This window comes from Harpia harpyja, chromosome 9 (assembly GCF_026419915.1).
Source record: "Harpia harpyja isolate bHarHar1 chromosome 9, bHarHar1 primary haplotype, whole genome shotgun sequence".
NCBI lineage: Eukaryota > Metazoa > Chordata > Aves > Accipitriformes > Accipitridae > Harpia > Harpia harpyja.
In genome coordinates, this window is record NC_068948.1 from 4,690,684 (window position 1) to 4,712,162 (window position 21,479).

General features: G+C 37.3%; 1 protein-coding gene across 3 annotated transcripts in view; it reads right to left on the reverse strand.

The window, feature by feature from the left end:
• Positions 1 to 21,479, reverse strand: part of CDH13 (cadherin 13) — a 541,021-nt gene that overhangs the window by 42,743 nt on the left and 476,799 nt on the right. For 2 of the 3 annotated variants that reach the window (XM_052797009.1, XM_052797007.1), the window contains exons 11-13: positions 15,325 to 15,467; positions 1,881 to 2,114; positions 346 to 561 (exon numbers count right to left, since the gene is read on the reverse strand). In XM_052797009.1, the coding sequence (XP_052652969.1) occupies positions 346 to 561; positions 1,881 to 2,114; positions 15,325 to 15,467 (593 nt within the window). Of the gene's footprint in view, positions 1 to 322; positions 562 to 1,880; positions 2,115 to 15,324; positions 15,468 to 21,479 lie in introns of those variants that run through there. The other variant, XM_052797006.1, reaches the window with a different exon arrangement.

Genomic DNA, 21,479 nt, shown 5'->3' on the forward strand with positions numbered 1-21,479 from the left:
ATTCAAGTGGGGAGAGATGAAAGAAAGCGTCTCACAAATCTGCTACTACAGCTGGTACTTCTTAGTTTATCATATGCTAGCTCTAATTCTCTTTGATCCTTCTTAAAATTATTGCTTCTATTTCTTAATTTGACAACGAGGCATTTGTTGCTATTTTTTGACTATGGAAAAAACCTCCCCTCCCTCTTTCTTCTAGCTACTTCCTCAGGAAAAAAGAACCCCAAACTTACTGCATTATGATATCAATGTATGAATTTAACTTCTCCCTTGGTAGGTTTTCTTATGCAGCATACAAATGAGCAGCTAAAAAATACTTCATTACTTAGAGTTCAGGAAAAGACTTACAAAATAAACTGAAGAGTGAAAGAAGGATAAGGGTCATGCTGATATGAAGGGCATCAGTTGCACTGCAGTCCATTTTGGATTTCTTGCAGGAACACACTTGTAATTTCAGTTCTGTGGTGTTAGTCAGAGGCGGTTTTCCAGAATCTGTCACTGAGATTGGGATGTTGTAATTGGCCTTTTTCAGGTTTTGAAGCAGGTCGACCTGGGCATGAGTATCTGCAAAGGATAAGGTGAGAATTAGCCAAATAGCGGAGGTTTGGAAGGAAAGAGGAATCTGCAAACAATACTAGACATGCCACAGTTACTCATGGGAATAAGAAGAGAATGAGAACACTCTAAGGAAAAGATTAAAGAATTGAACTGGAGGTAAGAAGAGGCATTACAGAAATTCTTTCATGGGCTGAGAGCTAATTGCAAACTTATTCCAAACCCCACCAAAAGAAAGACTTTTAAGAGCCCCTTTTATTTAAATACATGACTTGGTCTGCAAATTATTGGCAGAATTTGCTTGTGTAAACTAATGTACTAATGAAATGCTAAGACACGTCATCCACAAAGCAACACAAGAGGGAAGAATATAGCTATTTACCAAAGGAAAAAAACCCTTCTTGCAAGGAATACAGAAAAAGCTGCTTAACTGCTTCCCCAGTTTGACTGAGAAGGCAGGGAAGGGAAGTAATGCCCCTTCAAATCCACAGATCTCCTCCACCTGAGCAACAGTGGGTCATAACACCTATTGGTACCCAGGTGAGTGTGCTAACTCTTTTAGGGGGTTTAACAGAATGGTGGTTTGATGTTTGGAGAACAGCAAAGAAAATGACGACTCCATTTTGTCCTGCAGGCAGCTACAGACACCACATCCATCTTTAGTTTTTCTGAGGGGAATATGAAATGAACTGCTAAAAGATTTGATAGTGACAGAGATAAATAATACAAGCTAGAAAACAAATAGAAATAATATACATTAAAAGGAAACGGAGTACTTTGTGCCCACAGTTTGCCATATGAACCTTCTGCAATTGCATAGCATGTGCTTTGATCCTCTTACCAATAGTGTTTGGTCCCAGTGCATTTGGGTATTTTATTTGTGAAGAGTTCAAATACTTAAAATCAGGAAGTTTTTCAAGTACGTTGCTAAAGCCCATGCAAAAGTTTCATGCTGTCCTATAGCAAAGCCTTGTGCATCTCATGCAAACAAATTCCATGTCATGAAATACGGTAAACTTTACAGAACTATAAGTCATTAGTAGCTTTTCTTTAATGCAAAGCTAAAAGAGAAAAGTTTGGTCAACGTAATAAGAAGAGGAAGAAAGTTCAGATTTCAGAGAAAATGCAAACAGAATATTAGTATGTCCCACCAGGCAGCTGGTCCGAGCAAAAACAGCACAGTGTAAAGCAGCAGCAATGGGTCCATCCTGCAAGAATTTCATGCACAACTGCTCCTGAATTCACATAATGGACAGCCTCAGGGTGAGCGTACTGGGATCTAGAGGCAGGAGGACTCAATGCATAAGAAAAAAAAGTAATAGACTTACTATTAAGTTTGGTGATTCTCCACAATTTTTCTGGGCCAGATTGCTTACTCAGTTCAAACTTGAATGGGTCTGTGTTGGGATGAAGGTCTTTGTCTGATGCTCCTAGTACCACTACCCTGAGATCTTTTGCATCATCACAAACTTTGGCCAGTGTTGGATAAAGGGATGGGACATTGTCATTGACATCCTCCAAGGTGATGTGTAAAGTTCCTGTACCTGTAGCGGGAGGGTTACCTATATGAAAAAAACCAAACACATGTTTATTAAATCATACTTCCATAAACACTCACTTTTATCTGTACCTGCATGCTTGCAAGGGGAAATAATTTTTATAGTTCTTACCTCTGTTATATGAAAATTATTGCTTTAAAAAAACTGATGAGTCACTATTGTAAATTCATTGCTGTATTTTCAGAATGCAGCCTGTCTGATTCTATACAGTATGCATAATTATTCTAAGGAAACCTCTGGGAGAGGAATATTTCGAAGTTAAAATGAGATTAGGACATGAAGAGATATCTGGAAAAGAATCTGTTCATAAACACATATTGAGAGAAACATAGTAGGAAACATCCCCTAGATAGACAGCATGGTATTAAAAGAATCAAGAGGAAGACAAGTAAGAGGAAAAATGACAGCAGAGAGGAATCAATTTGTATAGCAGGTGCCCATAAACAGAACAGGACCAGATCATTCCTTAACAACCCTTAGGGCCACATTTAGTTATGTCAGCAGAAGTGAAACCTGTCAACGGGCAACTCTGGAAAATGAGATCTTTTATTTACCCAGAGCCACCCTGTGTTAGCGGTGGAGTTTCAAGCTTTCTCCAATTATTTGCCAGCCTGCCTGAGCCCTGACCTGAAAGAACCAGCTTCAGAGGTGAGGATGTTGTTTATTCACCGTGGTACCGCTACAAGCCTTTGCGCCAAGGCTGTGACTGACAAACCAGCCGTGGCACGGGAAGTGTTTGTAACGGAGACGTCTGCCCACTGGGAGCCGGACTGAGACTAGCACCTCATTTCACAGAGGTCAGAGAGGAGCTGACAAGTGGTAATAATTTTCAGTCACTACAGATGTGTGCCATGGATGAGCCAGTAACCTACTGCTTTCAGTCTAAAGCTCAATATCTTAGTACAGATCCTTTTGCCATCCCATTTTAACTGATCTCAAAGTTTTCTAAATGCTCATTACTTCCTTCGTTGCATCGTGTACTCAATAATTTCTCATTTGAAATGCTGCACTTCTGGGTTGTGTTACTCGTTTTTCTGGTTTAGTACACAAGATCTACGATCTGTGCACTTCCCTTAGCTATAAACTCTTAGCAGGTAGAAAGGATTCAAGAGGTTGCACTTAACCTGTAAAGCACTAGCGCAATGTGTCATGGTAGTTTTAAGCTTAGCACTGAAAGAGGTACACTTTAGCATAATTACCCTGCCTATAGCAGCCCAATAAACTATGGAATTATTGCTACACTGTGAGTGCATCCTAAGGGAGAAGTAAATACCCTGTGGTCTGGATCTGATAAACTACTAACTGTAGCAGAATGCAATTAGTCCTTTCAATAACAAATGTTACTAATGGTGACACTTCATCTGTTTCATGCACACATAAATGCGTAACAAAGGCAGAATTTTATTGGTTCTTTAGCATCCCCCCTCCTCCTCATCTTGCACTTTGTCATCAGAAGGGTTAGGGTTGAGTTCTTTTTAATGAAAAAGAAATTATTTTTCACTTTTTATTGGACTAATTGAATTTGCAGAAAGACTCCAATACATTTTTTGTTCTTGATATATTATTAAGTAAAGTCATACGGCAGAATGGATGAAAAGACATTCGAGTATTTGAAATATGATCATAAAAGCCAGCCTTTCATGCACTTAATTAAACTGCTGTCTTTAATTTTGAATGCATTATTTCCACACTGGACTGATAATGTCTTATGCACTGCCCTTCTTATCTTTCTCTGAAGTCAGTAATATTAAAATCTGCCTTTTGAAATTAAGAAGCCAACAGCATTATGAATGTACTGTTATTTTGTCAAACACAGATACGGTTGCATTTTCTCTGCCATGCAAATGTTTCACTCTCTTTGTATGGCTTATGGGCCAGTCAACTATTATGCACAAACAGAGAGAAAGGAAATTGCTTCTGTCCATTTCAATGACTTATTCTCTGGTTGGTTTATTTATAATGATTTAAACAAAATCTTTTGGTGATTTATGAAGACCTCCAAAAGAAAAGAAAGCAAATGTCAAGGTCATAAACTGAAGCTTGTTAACACACATGTCATTAAAAAATACATCAAAAAATGAATCAAGGGAAAATGGCCACAACATATCCATTGGAAATATATGACTTTCATAAAGTTGACAATATGATGCCTTTGAAATAATTCAGAATTCTCATGATCTCCAGACAGCTTTGGTTTTGAAATGAAAGATTTCCATAGCATATTTTAATTCTGAAATAAAACTTCTCTCAATTTGTATTGTAAAACCTTGCAGCTGAAAGCAGAATTAATGCATAAACCAAGACATAAAGGGCTCTGTCCAACAACCCTTGGGAGCAGCTTTTCAAAAGAGCTCCGCTCCCATTTTTGTCACTGAACTGAACTGGCCATTCCTTTGGAGGCTGAATACTTTAAACCTTTAGGTGCATTTAGAGCCATTTGGGATAGAGATAATTTCAAATTCCTGCTAAAGCTCCCAGAAGCAGCATAGCTGTGAATATACTAGGACAAACTTATGAACTAAACAGCAGTACTCACATGTGTAAAAGCTACTAAAACAGAGACTGAAGGATGGCTAATTTTATACGGAAAGAAAGTGAAAGCTTGGTATTGAATCCTGATTTTAATAGGGCAAGACTGAGAACCTTAACAAGTAATCTTCAATGAGACCAAAACACAAGTAAGATCTTTCAAGTTAGTTAAGGTCTGTGGGACTAGAACTTTGATCAGCAACACTAAAAAAGTACAGGTTCATTTTAGAACATGCTGCAATTGGAAATGTGTGACACACTTATCTGAATTGGATCAGGACTGGTAATGTCTTCGTATCCTGGCATTAGACAGCATACAAAGCTTCTAATAGCAGTCATCAGTTAGGCAATAGCTACTGCTGTTGTAAGATGCAACAAGTGAAAAATAGACTAACAAAAGTAGTTCTTAGTTCTGAGTTAGAGTGCCATAGAAAGAATAGGATGAGGTCTATTGTCTGGGAACAAGAACCTGTAATGCAAGGGACTGTTACCGGAAGATGTAGATGTTAAATTGGATTTTAGTGCTATCAGCATAAATGACAATGTTGCTACCTTTAGTTAAAAAAAATACTTCCAAAAGAAATATTATAGAAATAGATATTTTGTATACTTCTCTATACTTGAATTTTAATGCAAAGCCATGCAGAATCACATTAGAATTATTAGTATAAAGTCTTAAATTATAAGCCCTCTGTAGAAACACACAGCCAAGAAACTTGAAGACTCGCATTCAGTTTTGGTCCAAAAAGTTCCTGTAGGAACAATTATGGGATTTAGACATCTAACTACTCAAATAAGACTGCCAATCAGGTAGTTAGTTTCTTAAAAGATACCAATTACGCACAATGATGGCCATGGACTAAGATGACATTTCTCTTAAGTATCAAGACTTGCATAAAATGGCATATCTAACAAGCAATCATACGGTTGAATGGCTGATGATGCATTTAATCTGAGCATAATACTTTTATGGACATGAAGAGCCATTTCATGTTCCACTTTCTAGTTTTTCTACAGAAATGTGATGCTGTTGTGTACAGATTTCTAATATGGCTGAGCTGTGCTCCGTGAAATTAAAGACAGTATCTGAACTGCTTTGAAACTGAATTAAGACCTTCCTAATCAGTTCACATTGAAATACCAACAGCTTTCATTTATTTGACACGAGAGCAAAAATACAGGGTTAGGAATCACCACACAGCAGGTGAGATTTTCTGATATGTCTCACACAAAATAGGCCACCAAACACCCCTAAAAAGTCAGTGAAAGTCGAGAACTTAAGTTTTAGGGGTATCCAAAGAAAAACTCATAATGTGACTGAGGCTTCCCTACACAGCATCCTATTTCTTTGCATGATGTAAACACACCTGCGTGTCTATCTTGTCTTCCTACTGTTTGTTAGCATCATAAAAGACTGACAGAAGGATCCATGCTGGATGAATAAGTCCACAGTCACGTCTTAATGTCTCACCATACCTTGTGCAGGCATATCTACAGCAGCTTTAAAATAGTCAATGCAGATGCTAATAACAATGTAGCCTCAAATTATTAATATGGAAGTTGTTTTATTATGTTTTAACTCAAAGTGTGATTTTCATGGAGCATTTTGAGTTCATATATTTTTTTCACGTAATGCTAAGGAAGCCTTGGGGAAAACAACGCTGGCTACACTGGTATCTGGGCCGTGTCAATCTGCTATTTTCACATTCAGTAGTGTTTTTCTCCACTAACTGAGCTCTGTCAACAACAGCAATAGTAGGAGAAACAATTTAGGCACTTCATTGTTGGAATCACAACAGTTATCATGTTTAGACACTCTATTCTCTTCCAGGAGTACAGCTGAGCATAAGCCTAGTTAAAAGTAGCCATCCATCTACACTAAATTGCCAGTGTGTACTTACAGAAGCTGGTCAGAAACATTGTTCTAAACTAGTAGAACATTTTCAAGATAGAAGAGTCATTTAAATGCGTCTCAAAGTGAAAAAAAAGTCATGAAGATTTAATCCTTTTCTTCCAGCTTTCCCTTTCCAATTTGCAGCAAATCTCAAGAATAAGCTAAGTGACCGTCATTATATTTTCCAAGCATTCAAAAACATATTCAGATCTTAGAAAATGAACAGATTTGGACATTTGAGAATACAGTGAGTTTAGCTTGTCCTTGAAAATGAAGATGCATGTTCCTTAAGCAGTGGAAAGGTTCTTAAGAACATATCCAAGTAAAACAATTGCTTGAACATTGCTGCTTAAAACATAAAATCATATTCATTGGTCAACACACCACCCCAAATCAAAAAATTAAACTGATATTGTCCATCCTACCTTGAGCTTTCCGAGTTCTGAAATTTTTAAATACCTTTTTGGAATAACTGAGGTGTATTTTTTTTTTTTTTCTTTTAGAATTGGGTACTTAAAATATTTTTATTTAAAGATTCAAAGGATATTATAAACTAAACAAATTGGATATAATAAGAATATTCATTCATGTAAATAAAATTTAATTCAATTTGTGAAAACCAACAGGAAAATCCTCGAGAAATATTTTTCCTTCTAGTTTGATTCTTTTTTTTAGTTCAACACCAAACTTGACTTGATCTAAAATAGAACAAGTTGCACAAGGGAGAACAAGCATTATCAAACACAAAAAAGTACATTTCCACATGCTGTGTGAAAATGGGCTTTAAATAAATCAGATGAAAGTCAGTTTACTTGTAAATAATATAATTTTTTTAGTGGCACGGCTAAGGAACAAAGCATTGATAATCAACTAACAAGAAAAATGCCAGACACGCAAATAAAAAAGCGTTAAGACTGGGAGGCAATGAGACTACGTGTTTTCACTTATATTTAGAAAGTTCACCTAATAGTATCTAAAGCTAAACACAGGAAATCATCTCTATTTAGAACTCTAATGGTTTTTATCTTGGTCATTACAGCAAAGGAATATTTATGTAAATGCCTTTACATAACAAAATCTGATTAGAAACAAATATGAAAAATGGGAATTTAATTTGAACTGTTATACTTTTTTTTTTTTTTTTTTTTAAAGAACATCAGAGACCTTGGATTCTGGCAATAGTTATCAAATTTCCAAAGAAGAAAAATCAGCCATTCTAGAGAATCCAGCTGCCACACAGATCTAAGCCACAGTATTGCTGGAAGCCAGAACAGTTTTTAGGAAGAATGGAGCACGAACTGTCCCTTTTCACATGCTCATTATGAATGGTAAAAAGACTTCTGTAGTCATTTCTTCTTATTAAATTAAGCTCCCAGCACCATCAAATTAATACATATTATCTATGCCCTTCTGTGCCATGATGCAGAAATTACAAGGCCATTTAATCCCTAGAGCAAGCAATAGGGTACCCATTGCTGTATAGATTCCCTTCTCAAGCTGACAGAGTGAAAATTAATTTCTTCTAAATTTTACTAGAATATTTATGGTTTACCATTTAGCTGCACTTTTTAATCTACTTCCACTATCACTTACGTAACCCAGAAAGCTCAATTCCAACTTTTTTTCCTCGCTTCTACTTTTTTGCTGGCTGACAAAGTTACACAGATACAAAATGAGTGAGCAATTACAGTAAGAACAATTTTTCTTCATATTTGAGCAAGGAAAAAAAAGCCTTTGAGAATGTGCATTTCTTAATTTCTGGCACAATTACCCTTCCTCTGAGCCATCATGAATAAAGCCTTATCTCTTAAACTTCTATAACCTACGTCTGAATCATAGTCATATTGAGGTCAATTTGGAACTGCAGTGATGACTACAGAATTTCCTTCATTTTATTCCCATGTAACTAACTGTAAAATGTAAGACCGCCTAGGATCTCTCCTTGGATATGGATTTTTCACCAATTTCTCTATTTTCAGCTTTGTATTTGCCTGAAAGAGAATACAGCAAGAAAGGAGGAGAATAAAGAATGAAAAGAGCACTGCAGAAGTTCCCAAATTGTTTGGAGGAAGCTATGCAGCCAGGCTCTGCAGTACGTGGTTAGGCTAAGTAACATGTTGTCTCTTTAAATTACTATACTTCAAATATGGACTGTGAGAAATAATGCTTCATGCTTTCTAATGATACTGCTAGGGAAATCTAAACACAAATGTCTGTCCCCTCCCTCATGGTTCTTTTTTCTCCCTCCATATGCTGTTTTTCTGATCAGAAAATGTGTGCACACTAGGTGATTCGGCAGCAGTTACCCTCACCGCAGGCATAAATCCCATTCAGACAGGCATATTCTATTACATTTTGTAAGCTGAACTCTATTAATGGTTCAACCAAAGTAAATGGAACCAGTAGAGTGGGAAGATACCCAGATTTGAGTGTGCTGCTCAGAATCTGACATATTTGAAAACTGGTTTCATAAATGCCATATGCTGACATTTTGTATAAAAGAGGTCCCGAGTTTCCCATGAGCTGAAATTTCCTATGCATTTTCTGTATGTATTGGCATACAGATATTTTTCAAAATTTAGAAAATAAATAGTCTTAAAAAGTTACAATCCTTCATTCATTCACTCAAATAATATATGCAGATCCTATTTTTGAGTAATTACATTTCAAAAGAGCACAGCTCTTTCAGCGTATCAAATTACTACTGACATATGCCATCCATCTTAAATACTGTTTTCAGCATTCTAATTTCTTTTTCTAATCATGAGTCTGTGATGACAAATTAAAACAATATTTTGTGTGCAATTCATATTTTACTGAAATTTAAAATGGTGAGAAAAGGATGAGTATTCAATTTATTTTCTCTTCTCAATTAATACAGCAATTAAGATAAGGGGTATAAAACTGGCTTAATTGGGTTGCCATGGCAACTAATTGCTGGATTTCTTCAAAAATAGCATGTTTTAGGTGGAATCAATCTGTGGTAATTTAATTATGTACATCATGAAGCAAGAAGACAGGTTAGATACATGTAAGGAAAAGTTCTAATTGCAAATTGTTACACATCTCTTTGTTAGTCCAGTTTTTTCTAGATGTTGTCTGTTACTGTTCATTACGCATAGTACAGAATGATAGTTTTTCTTTTTAATGATTAGGAGTATTGAGACTTGCACAATAAATGAGATTTGGAATTGCTTGGGTGTAGTTCAGCTGGTCCTTGGAAACAAGGAAAAAAGTGAAAATTAGACTTTGTCTCACTTCTTCCTCATTTTGCTTTGCTTGTGCAACAGGGAAATTGAAATAGTGCCACTCAGTAAGCTAATTTATCCTTATGCAACTGGCCACAGTCATAGAAGCAATATCCAAGTTGTTTTTTTTTTTTTTAAATTGGCCAGTGTAGCTCAAGACAAACACTGAAATCACCCCAATCTAGAATCACACCTTTTTACAGTCCTCCATATCTCTTAACCTTTACCTTGCTCAAATACATATGCTCCATTAAATAGAGATTACTGCTCCTGATGTTCATTTCCTGCAGCTCAGCCCTCCTGTTGGACAACCTGCCTGTGACAGCGGATGGCTGCCACGCAAATGCTTATAATGTCGGACACCAGGGAGGGTGATGTCATGTAGGGAGCAAACCACTTTCAGAAAAGAAAACCAGTTGTTTTCACTCGCGCAGTATTGCTGTAACAAACAGTGCTTACTGTGATTTAGAGCATTTAAAGCTACGTCAGTTAAAATTTTGAACCCGTAACTCCATCTCTGAGTATCTTTAACATCTGGAAGAGATGCCACATTTTTAATCACATTTTTCCTCCCGATGTTTAATGTAGTAGAAGTACTTACAGTCCCAATTTTTGTCTCGGTAGTTCCGTGGTGATGAGAAGAGCAAGGAAGGAGGGTGACACACTTACACTAGATGAGAGTATCTGTCTCAGAGAGAGAACATTGCTACCTGGCTTTGTGTGGGTGGTACTCTGCCAGGGTGGCATGAGAAAAGTGAAGTCGATAACTGCTTTTAACCAAATCAGCAAGACTGGGTATTAGTATTTCATCACTTGTCACCAGGAGATGACAAACTTGAACAGCATAGGTGTTTTTTCCATGTATCAGCCAAACAAAGGTAACCAAAGTTTTTCTTCTCGAGATAGAAAAAGTTATGCAACAGGGACATTAACTAGGGTATCGTGCCCCTCCGCAATGACATGAGTGATTATTGCATAACTAAAGTAAATTTGGATATATTTTATTATTCATCCCTCCTAAAGGAAAGGGAGAAACCAATTTTAGCTTTTTTAGATTTCACACATTTTCCAGATATTCTTTAGCTTCACCTCAAAAATATTCATGTTTTTCTCCTCCCTTACTTTTTCTAAGTTATGAGTCAAACTCTCAGAATACAGGGGAAAAAAGACCCTTCCTGGAGAGTTTTTAGCATGACTGACCTTATGAGAAAAACATGCAGGTATTCTGCTTTACAATAGTCATCACAAATACTCCAGTGTATAGTAGAATCTGTAGGATGACACTACAACATGGTCACGCAGCAAATTTGGAAGGTCTATTCCAAGCAGATTTCTCAAACTCAAATGATTTCTTGTCTGTAATTAACATATGCGTGTTTTACAGATACATTCCAAATAATTGCACTGTATGCTGTTGATATTGCATTGGTTTTAGTAATTAGAATGCTAAATTCAGGAAATAAAATGATCGTGATTATTGGCACTTTTGTTATTTGAATGAAATCTCTGATGTTCCCCAAGTTTGCATACACCAGACTTTGTCCCATTATGAGCTCATTCTCAGATTAAACACAGTTCATGTCACTTTAATGTGTTAACTCTGCTTTATGGTATTTCCTACCAGTGTTTAATTCCTTCTTTAATAGACCATGGACTCTATGTCCACACAAGTCTTTAATAAAAAGTTTTCAAATTCTAAAGACACTATCTTGACGTTTACTGAAATCAAAAGTACAGAGACAATTAGGATATTCATTCAAAAAAGTCCTTTTTAAAGTGAAATTTCCCCTAATAAAAGGTCAAACTTTAATACTGTGTGCACCAAATTTGCTCTTACACATTGTTTCAATTATATTTGGGAAGGTACAGGAGCTGTTTAGATTAGAAATAACATAATTCATACTTAACTACCTTCCTCTGCAGTTAATTTGATAACGCTGAAAAAATAATATCATAAAGTTCAAAAAGGATATCATAAACTAAATTGTTTCCTGAAGTGTAATGACTCCATTTTCTATGGTCCATTCATGGTTACTGTCCTACTGGTAAAGAACAATTTTGTGATTTACTGAAAAAAGATAAAGATGTGATGGATTTATATAAAGAACTACCAAGCATGAAGCTCCTGGTTTTCCTTCTGACAGAAATTTTCAACATTTTACAAATAAGAAAAATGCCCTGGCACTTGTCCCCAGCACTGAAGCGTAATAACAAGAAGCCAGTGCCTGCTGAATCCAATGACAGATTGTCTATTGACATCAGTGAAAGGGTATGAAAAAAGCATCACTGTGAGTTTTGTTTTCAGCTGTCTCCGCTCTCCACCCAAGATAGCACATGAACATAAGGTCATTTTAAAAGAGGTGATCATGGAATATGATGGGACAACAGTAGCTTTTCTGTAATTACATAAATTCTATATGCTATGAATACTAATAGAAGATATGATTATTTACGGTTTTAGTGTATGTCTAAGGTCCTTTAGCAAGGTCTAAGGTCCAAGGTTTTATTTGATTTGAGAACCTCACCTTATTATAAATACTGTTAAAAATTAGCACACAACTCACATACACCGTTCCACAGTTAGCATCATGTTTGCAATCCCTTATACTGACAATTAACAATGTTAACACTGCTGGAACTCCTGCTAGTGCTGTCAGAAACTGAACGTGGGGGAAGATGGGTTAGGTGGTGTTGACGTGGCCCCACGGACATGCAGACCTCTAACTGAGCTGGCTGTCTAGGAAGCCTCGCAAGCGCCGGTGTGGTGCTGGGCCTGGACTGAGGTGCTCTGCGTTATGGCTGGAGCTGTGCTGGGTACCGATTCACGCTGCTCTACTGTGCAGTGGACATTACCTGAGCTCTTCTCTACTCCCCAGTTAAGAAAAGGAAAGTGTATGGCAGCTTGGACTTCCTCAGCGCATGTGCCAACACATCTCAGATTTGACTCAGAGATAAGATGATAGGCCAAAGGAAATAACAACCTACATTGAATGCTTTTGAGAAAGTATCTCTGATTAAGTATGGGGTTTTTTTCCCCCTCTCCGTTTTCGCCCCAAGTCTGTTAGCCCAAGCGAATGACTTGCTCTATCAGAAATGCCTCTGAATTTTCAATTTACCACCCTATCTCATTTGCCAATTCTTAATCCTGCCTTTCGCTGCCCTCTCATGAAGAAGTCCTAACCGTATTCACTGGTATTAGATAGGCTACACTTACTAACCTGAAGAAAGAGATTTTGCAGTTTGTGGACCATGCTGTTTTAAAAAGAACGTCCTGATTTTTTTTCCTTTTTAAGTAAACAGAACCTTCTTTTAAAGTCCTGAAAGAATTCTGCATTCATTTCATACTATTCCACCGCAATTTGCTTGTCACCTAACATCATATCCATTTTCAAGATGGACATTAGCTATGATGGCTAGAAAAATGAAGTGGGTTTCACAGCCTTGCTAGTTAGCCATTATCAGTGGCCTGGAAATAAGTTGAGGAACCACTTCCAGGGATATTATCAGTCCCAGTCCTAACTGCAAGGGACAAGGTAGACCCCCAAACCTACCTGTTGAAATCAGTTCTAAAACTTCCTTGGCTGCTTTAGCCACAGGGTCTAGACTGAGACTTCAGACTGGCAGCACCTATGTGCAAAGACAGCTTTGTCCCCTCTGCGGATGGAAGCAATCAAACCGCAGGTGAACTGAAGCTTGCCTGCTGCCCAAAGCGAAGCGATGCTCTCCAGCAGACCCCAGCACCGCTCTCCTGGCCAGGCACGACCAGAGGCGAGTACTGGGGTGTGACCGTGGTTGAGGTTGGGGCTCCAGAGGAACTCCTGCTCCTCTCAACTCCCACAAATTCCACTCAAACATATCTATACAGACCAGCAGATAATTTTTCCAGCTACCAACCTGCCTCTAAGTTTAATGTGTTTCACAAGCTGTTTGGTAATTAATCCAGGGGTGATACGGACCACAAGGTTAATATCGGCTATTTAAGTTCCGCTATTTATTGCCACTTCCACATGTGGCTGAGCTACATACAGTGAAGTAGTACAATACTCCTGAATGATCATTATTAACACCTTAGCATGACAGTACTAAATGCACACATGTGGTTTCTAATTACTTCATTCAAAGAAGTCAATAATGTTGGAGTAGATTAGCTCCCATGCTAACAGAACTGCAGAATTACAAATAAACACAGTAACAGCCACTTGAATTGGATGCTCAGTACCTCAGCTGAACAGGATTCCTTTTCTCTAACCCACATTAAATATCTTCTCTTGCTCTGCTGTTCAGCGCACAGACGCCTTTCCCTTGTTTTTCCAGAATGGAAAAAAATCTGGGAATTAAGAGGGGTCACCTAGGAGTGAGATTCTTGGCTTAGAATAGATGAGCAACGCATGTTACCGCCCTGAGTGCAATGTAAAGGTATACCCCCAAATCCACTTTCATTCAGACTGGTTTCCACAGCTGGAAATATTCAGCTTCTTGTTCCATCTATTCTATTTGAGGATATCTGACTCCACCTTTAAAACATATGCAACTTTATCCTTTTGATAATCCCTCAATAATATTATCCTGACTTTTTACTTTCATTGTAAGATGACATTTCCCAGTGTACCAGATTTTAAAAAATCTTTATCCAATAGCAAGTAAAAGACAGAAACAAGTTTAGTGCTACATTTTCCCATGGAAATTTCCTAAGAAAAATACATATATGAATATATAAGTAAATCATCATCTCAGCAGAATTTTTTTTTTCTTCTACACTTAAGGCAATATTTTCTTTTTCCTGTCAGGCCCTGCAAATGTTCTCTGAGTCATGTGGTTACAAAAATGTAGAATTACCCTCCTAAAAAGAACATTTTACAATTCATCACCAGGACTAAACCAGCTGCAGCTATGGAAAAGTGTTAGCATATTAGCTGTTATATTACAGACAAATCTTTTATTTATTTTGTGCCTTTAGCTCTGGAGATTTGGAATGTTCAGGATTTTCTCTTTCTTTCTCTGCTCCAAAGTCACTCACTGAATTTTCACTAGACAGTTTAATTTTGATTAGATTTGACAGAAGGAACTTTAATCCACACACTATGTAAAAATTATTGCATTTTAACAAGGGGTTTTACTTATGTTTTTATTGCCAATGTACTGAATAGAATAGAATTCAGCATATCAGGGATGAGTTGTTATTAGTATTTAGGTGTCTTAGGCTTACTAACTGCTCAAATATTATGGAGAAATTACCTCTGATAAAGATGATTTATTACTTTCCAAGAATGTTCATAGACTATTTGCACCTACCATTAAGATCGCAGTGTAGGAATAAATGTGCGAGATGCAACCTTAAATCAAAGCTGTTCCAAGTTTCAAGTTTTAAGCTAATTCCTCTATTTTCTGTTTGTCGCAATGATCTCTAATAGCTTTAGGTGGCCACCTCACAAGTTGCTGAAGCATATGCTTAACTTTACACGTGCACCTTTCTGAACAGAAGATTTCAAGCAGGAAAAAAAGTCATATACTTTAATGAATATGATCCATAATAGTTACTCACCGCTATCTATTGCCAGAAAGAGAGCAGTGTATATGTTATTCTGAACATAAGGAGATTCCCGATCCAGGATAGCCGTGGTGCCAATGGTACCATTGGTAGGGTTTATTTCTAGCCAGCCTGCTGGATCCTTGTAAACTGAATACCTAAATAAAAAGATAGAAGTTGTTAACAAATTATACATCTAGACATAAAACAATGACATTACTACAAAAGAATATGTCTTTGCACTCACTGGCTTTCATGGGGTGAATCTCTTAATACTTAAAAACCACAATGTAAACCTTGTGCCTTCCCTTTGAGATAGTTCATTATGGTTAGGTTTATTTGACAGATGGAGAAAGAGAGAGAGGTTGGAGGCAATTTCTTTGGATACATATGTCCCAAAGCTGAGTATGGAAATCAATATTTAAAACATTATGTAGGACCCATTTCCTGCTGCTGTGTTATGCAGCCAGAGCACCTGAACACTTTCAATTATTACATTGTTGATGCAATGTTTCTGCATCAACACCAGTATTTACAGACTTCATGAACCCTCTCAACAAGCCTCCTTTTTCCCGACTCAAAATTCTGGTAGGAGTAAGTGTTATATTTTTTTATTTATTTTCTGATGGTTTTTCCTTTTTTTTTTTTCTTGCAATTAGTTATTTTGGGTGAGGCTGGAAATGTAATAAATTGTAGGGTATGGTAGCAGAAAGAGAGTTAGACCATGGATTCATTAGGTCTAATGGGAGCTGGTTACATGCAGACCAGGTTTGCAAACTTTTGTTCTGCAGTCTGTGATCCGTAGTTTCCTGCTTCTAATGATTTCAAATAGAGGCTCAGAATCTTGGAACAATTCAACCACATACATATTCTCTAAATAAGGATTCAAAATGCTGTCTGTCAAGATCCCTCAATACAAAATTCGCTGTTGTGCTTTCTTTGCATTAATTAGCACAAATATTTAGACCTTGATACTGGAAATATTTAGGGAGATTGTGGAGTTTATGCACTAAGAAATACCCTATTTGACTGAAGTAATTAATGTAAGAATATTCACGATTAGGGCCTAATTCTATACTCAGTTAAATATATTAAGTAATATAACAACACAGAGCTGAATTAACTGGTACCAATTCCTTCTCAAATGAAATGCGTTAAATTTTAAACCAGAACTTCAATCATATAATCAATACTTAGTATAATAACCCGCTTATCTTTTTTTTGTAGTGAATTGTTATAGGTCATAAACAGCCATACAATCTTCTATAGACATTCTAAATTATAAGTAATTGAATGAAACCTGTTATTGTTTAATGAGCATGCACCTAGCCAGTGCCTCACAGTGGCATTCATCTGAAAGGTGTCCTATGTGATAACGCTGCTAAAAATAATTTATCAGTGCAACTATTTCCTGAGGGAATAATCAAAAATAACAGATTGTAAGTAAAATGAAATAAAAGGGCAGTTGCTAGAAGAGGAAAGAAGAAATTGCAAGCCAACGAAGAAAGACATGGTCTCATTGAATGCTTATTTCAGAGGCTCGCTTCGGTGTCTTGTGCCCTCTGGGAAGCAGAAAAATAACTTGTGGTTAGTCGCTAGATCCCTCTAGCAGACTGTTAAGGGATGTCTGTTATCATAGCTAACAACGACAGGACAACGTGCAGCTGTTCTACCCAGCTGCCTCTGACCCCTCAAGTCCTTGGTTCAGACCTCTCAGTCCCCTATAACTTGTGCTTTTTCCCTGTCCGGTTATTCTGATCAGGCAGAGTTTGAGAACTTTGGATTTTTGCTGGGATCTCAGAAAAGCTAGGCAGAGCCACAGCTCTGAGCTGTTAGATGTCCGAGATGTCCGACATTAGCATAATTCATTATTCATGCAGCAAATTTTATTGTGTTTGAGCAGTAGGTCTGATCATTGGCCAAAGGTAAAAGAAAAACAAAAGTAAGTAACATAGTGCATGGCTCAAGCTTAAATTCTGTCATTAAGACGGCACTGTAAAAAACATTGAATGAACTGAAGAATGGATCTCTTCTGTCCCTCACCCCAGGAACTTCCCCTCCAACATTTGAAATAATGCCATGGGAAGGTGTCATTAAGCAAAGATTTATTTTTTTTTCCCCATGTAAATTAAGATTAGAACAGATTTGACTTATAATAGCCTTTGAATAATAAATTTTGGGTATGGACACCATGCTGTTCAGCAGGAAGAAAACTTAATTGTTAAAAAGGGAAAAGTTCTGGGCAAATTGGTTTCCTCGTGCATAAATGAGGTAGTGCACATATGGGTACCCAAGCCTGAGAAATACAGGACAGAAACACAGACATATTTTTGCAGTCCACAGATCAGATATCCATTATAACTGGATTAGCTGGAGGCAGGGCAAGACTTGAATTCATGCCTTAGAAAGCACAGGGTTCCTGAATAACTATGAATTTGCCATGTGACCCACAGGTACATTTAAATAAACTATTCTATAGATTGAGATTATACTTTGAAGATTGATAAAGTACTCTTATTACAAAAGAACGAGAATTCAAGGAAAAAAATACTGAGTTTTGTCTTTGAAAAACAAGATCACTTTTAGCAGAAAGCCTTCTTTTAATTCATCAGAGAAATACCTCTCACCAAAAAAATCATCCGTTTCCTCAAATTTTCTTTGGGGTACCTCCAGGGGAAATGATATTATCCTACAGACAATGAACGTGGCTAATTTCAGAGGTGGTAACAGACGACACTGACCACATGACTGCTGTTCTTTACCAGGACTTTGATTCAGGCTTGAAAAATGTAACCTCCTCAGGGCTGCTGAACCAGATTGACTTTTCCATGGTACACAGGAACACACAGGTGTTCAGGCAGCCAGTTTCAGGATCAAAACTTCAATAGATACAGCCATGAAAAATTCCAGGTTTATGAGCTATTACTATGTTAAAATAAAGGACAAAATTGGAAACCAGAACCTTTTGGAATTTATGAGAAAAAGGGACAAATACTGAAAATACTTGGCTTATTCATGCACCCACAAAAGTCACTCAGAGTTTCACCACCGGCTTCCCCAGGAGAAGAAATTATCCCTTAGGAAATAGGTGGAAGAGAAACAAAGGCAAAAGGTAGCCCATAGTGAGACATTCCATCAACCCAACATGTCCTTCCACTTAATAACCATTTAAACATTAATCAACACTTGAGCTTTATCTCCTGTAAAAATGATTTACTAGAATAGTAACAATGCAGATCATTATTTCATTTCACTTCTTTGTTTCTTTTTTTATTGTTGTTTTTATAACTTTGCAACAAAGGTATGCAGAAAAATATGAAACAAGGGCAGCCTAAACAATTCCTAGTCTATTGTTAAACTGCAAATTCTCAATTAACCCTGAAACAATTTAAGAAGATTCAACACTTCTAAAGTAATGAGAATTTAAAATGGATTGTATTATCTTCCCTGATTGCTCTACAAAGCACTGTTGGCTGTGCAAATAAAAAACTGAATTGTATAACCTGTGATTTGGCACAGGATATTGTAAAAGTAGTACTTTGTCTTTCCCACCACATTTTTTACTTATTGTAAGAGTATATTGCAGTACAGTTAAGATGATTGTTCTTTGTTCATTTTTTTGAGGGCTCTGCTAGCAAACGGTTTAGAATAGAGTCATTAAGAAAAGCACTATAAAAAAAATAGAAGTACAGAATACAAAGCTTCACTTTCTACTTTAGACTTTAGTGGGATCTGCTGATTGCACAGCAGTTTTGAAAATCAGACCATTTTTTTAGGTGGTTAAACATGAACTTATGTGCCTGTGTGTACCTACTCAGTTTTGAAAATCATAAGCACATTGATATATCTGTATGGATGTATACAGGACTACGTTCTCTGGTGTGCCAATTACTGTTTATTTTGGGCTTATTCTACATTGCAGCAGTGAAATTTACTGCTGCTTTGTGGGGATTATTTATTTCATTGGGGTTTTTTTAAATTTTAAACCGTGCCACCAGCTTACAGTTCCCAAGGGCTTATATGACAACATGGCATGGGCAAGTGGGTGTAAGCTATTTTGATTGTGACCTCCTTGCACTAGGTTCACGTCTTTGCACTATCTATAAGCCAGGTATTGCAAAGGAAATAGAAAAAACAATTCCCTTAGACTGGAAATCGTCTGCTGCAAAGTTTAAGTATACACCTTAAATACAGACGTACAAACAGATGCAGAGAGGCTATAGATGCAGAACAAGAGAACACAAATCAAAGTATGCACTTGGCCTATTTGGTGCAGAACTAAAATAAAGTAGCAAATATACAGAAACAGTTTAAAATTTACAAATGGCATCTTTCCCTTCCTGTAACAAAGGAAAATAATTCAGAGAATACCTCCTGGGGTTGCTAGCAGACCTACATGGTGCCAGTGGCTGGCAGCTTGATTAGCACAGAAGATCATTACACAGAACAGTGGTGATAACATGGACATAGAAATCTAATCAGAGCCACAACCTTGCACTAGCCACAAAAAGAATTTCACAGCCGACAGTGCAATAGCCCAGGGTGTCATAGGAGAGCAGCCAGGCATCTAGGCACAGAGTCAGATGCTGCTCTTGGCAAAGACTTCCAGAGCTTGGTAGCTGCCAGCATTTTCCCATGTGGAGTCAAGGGGTCTCGGCTCTTATGCTTTAACAGAAAGAGAAGGAAGGCAAAATGAAGCGGTGCCAAATCTGTGCTGAATGACACATCTGCGCCCGTTTGCTGTGCAGCATTGACAGGAGTTAAGGTGAGCAATCTAGATAGGCTTGTCAGGGTTGCGGTTCTCAGCCTTGCACGTCCGGAGACTGCTCAAGTCGTGTTGTACAGAGACCGTGTGACCAGAAAGATGCAACAGAAAAGAAGTGGTACAGTGGCACTGGCTCCATGAAAAATCTGTCTGATTCTGCAGTTAGGCTTTGCTATGATAATGCATGACAGGGTGAGAGACTGTAGGCAGCAAGTTGACGCTGGGGTGGACTAGTGAGCAAGGCTGGTCTGGCTGAATTAGGACTTGGAGAGCTGGACTTGGAGTCCCAGCTCTGTCACAATGGAATTAGAGAAGCCTTTTAATTCATGCTATGCCCCCAACTCAGCTTTAAAATGGTGAGGATGTATTTCTGCCTTGAAAAGCTGTTAAAAAGATAAAATCTGTAAATTGTTGCAAAAGGACTGAGAACACATAGCAAAGCAATGAGGGACATCAAAAGTACCGAGATAGACAGAATAGAAAAGAATAATTTGTATAGCTTTCTAAAGATACAGGAGATATTTACTGACATTTTCAAACTGTATGGTTGCTCATCGCCTTAATTTTTTTTTAACTGTGTTTGAAATAGACTTAAACCCTGATGAGTAAAAATTCATATTCTCTGTGATGCATACATACATATGTGTGCGTGTGTACACTTACTGGTCTTGGGTGAAACTGAAAGTGTCAAAATATTGATAGTAACTATTTTCACAGTGTTTCAATCTGACTGGCAGGAGTCAGCATCAGAAATACAACAAAGCTTATTCATACATTAGATTTCCAAATCATATTTGCTGCTTTTATGGATCCTGGTACCACTGACATAAGTGAAAAAACATCAGTTGAATAGACCCAATATTTCACCTAAGAAGTATAGCTACACATTTGTATTTTGAATGAAAAGCATTCACGTTATCCACATTTCTGAATCCATAGCAGTTCGCCTAAAATTAGGTAACATATTGAAGTTACCATATCTGTCTTGCACCTGCTGGGACTGCACCATATAATGGCAGTCTCTGAAATTTTTCTATGAGCTCTTTATGAACTATTCAAGTAAAATGATCAGTGGGGAAGGTAACTTTGTATTGTCTGTGCCTAAGAGCCCAGCGTGAGAACTCCCTTTTGCCTCTGAGTGAAAAAAATCTCTAAATACAGACGTACGTAATCTTTAAATCAAGCCAAAATGAATTTCGTCTCATTATGTCAAGTCCACCTGAAAAATCAAGAGCAACTACCTCTGGAAAAGATTCACAGGTATTTGGGAGAGACCATTGTAGCAATTACAGCATAAATATCCGCGCCTATGCAAACAATGGTGGTTCTGAGGGAAAGACAAAAACTCTTCCCAAAATATAAGTGTAACATTAAAAATCTCGATTAAAACTTCATTGTGCTTCAT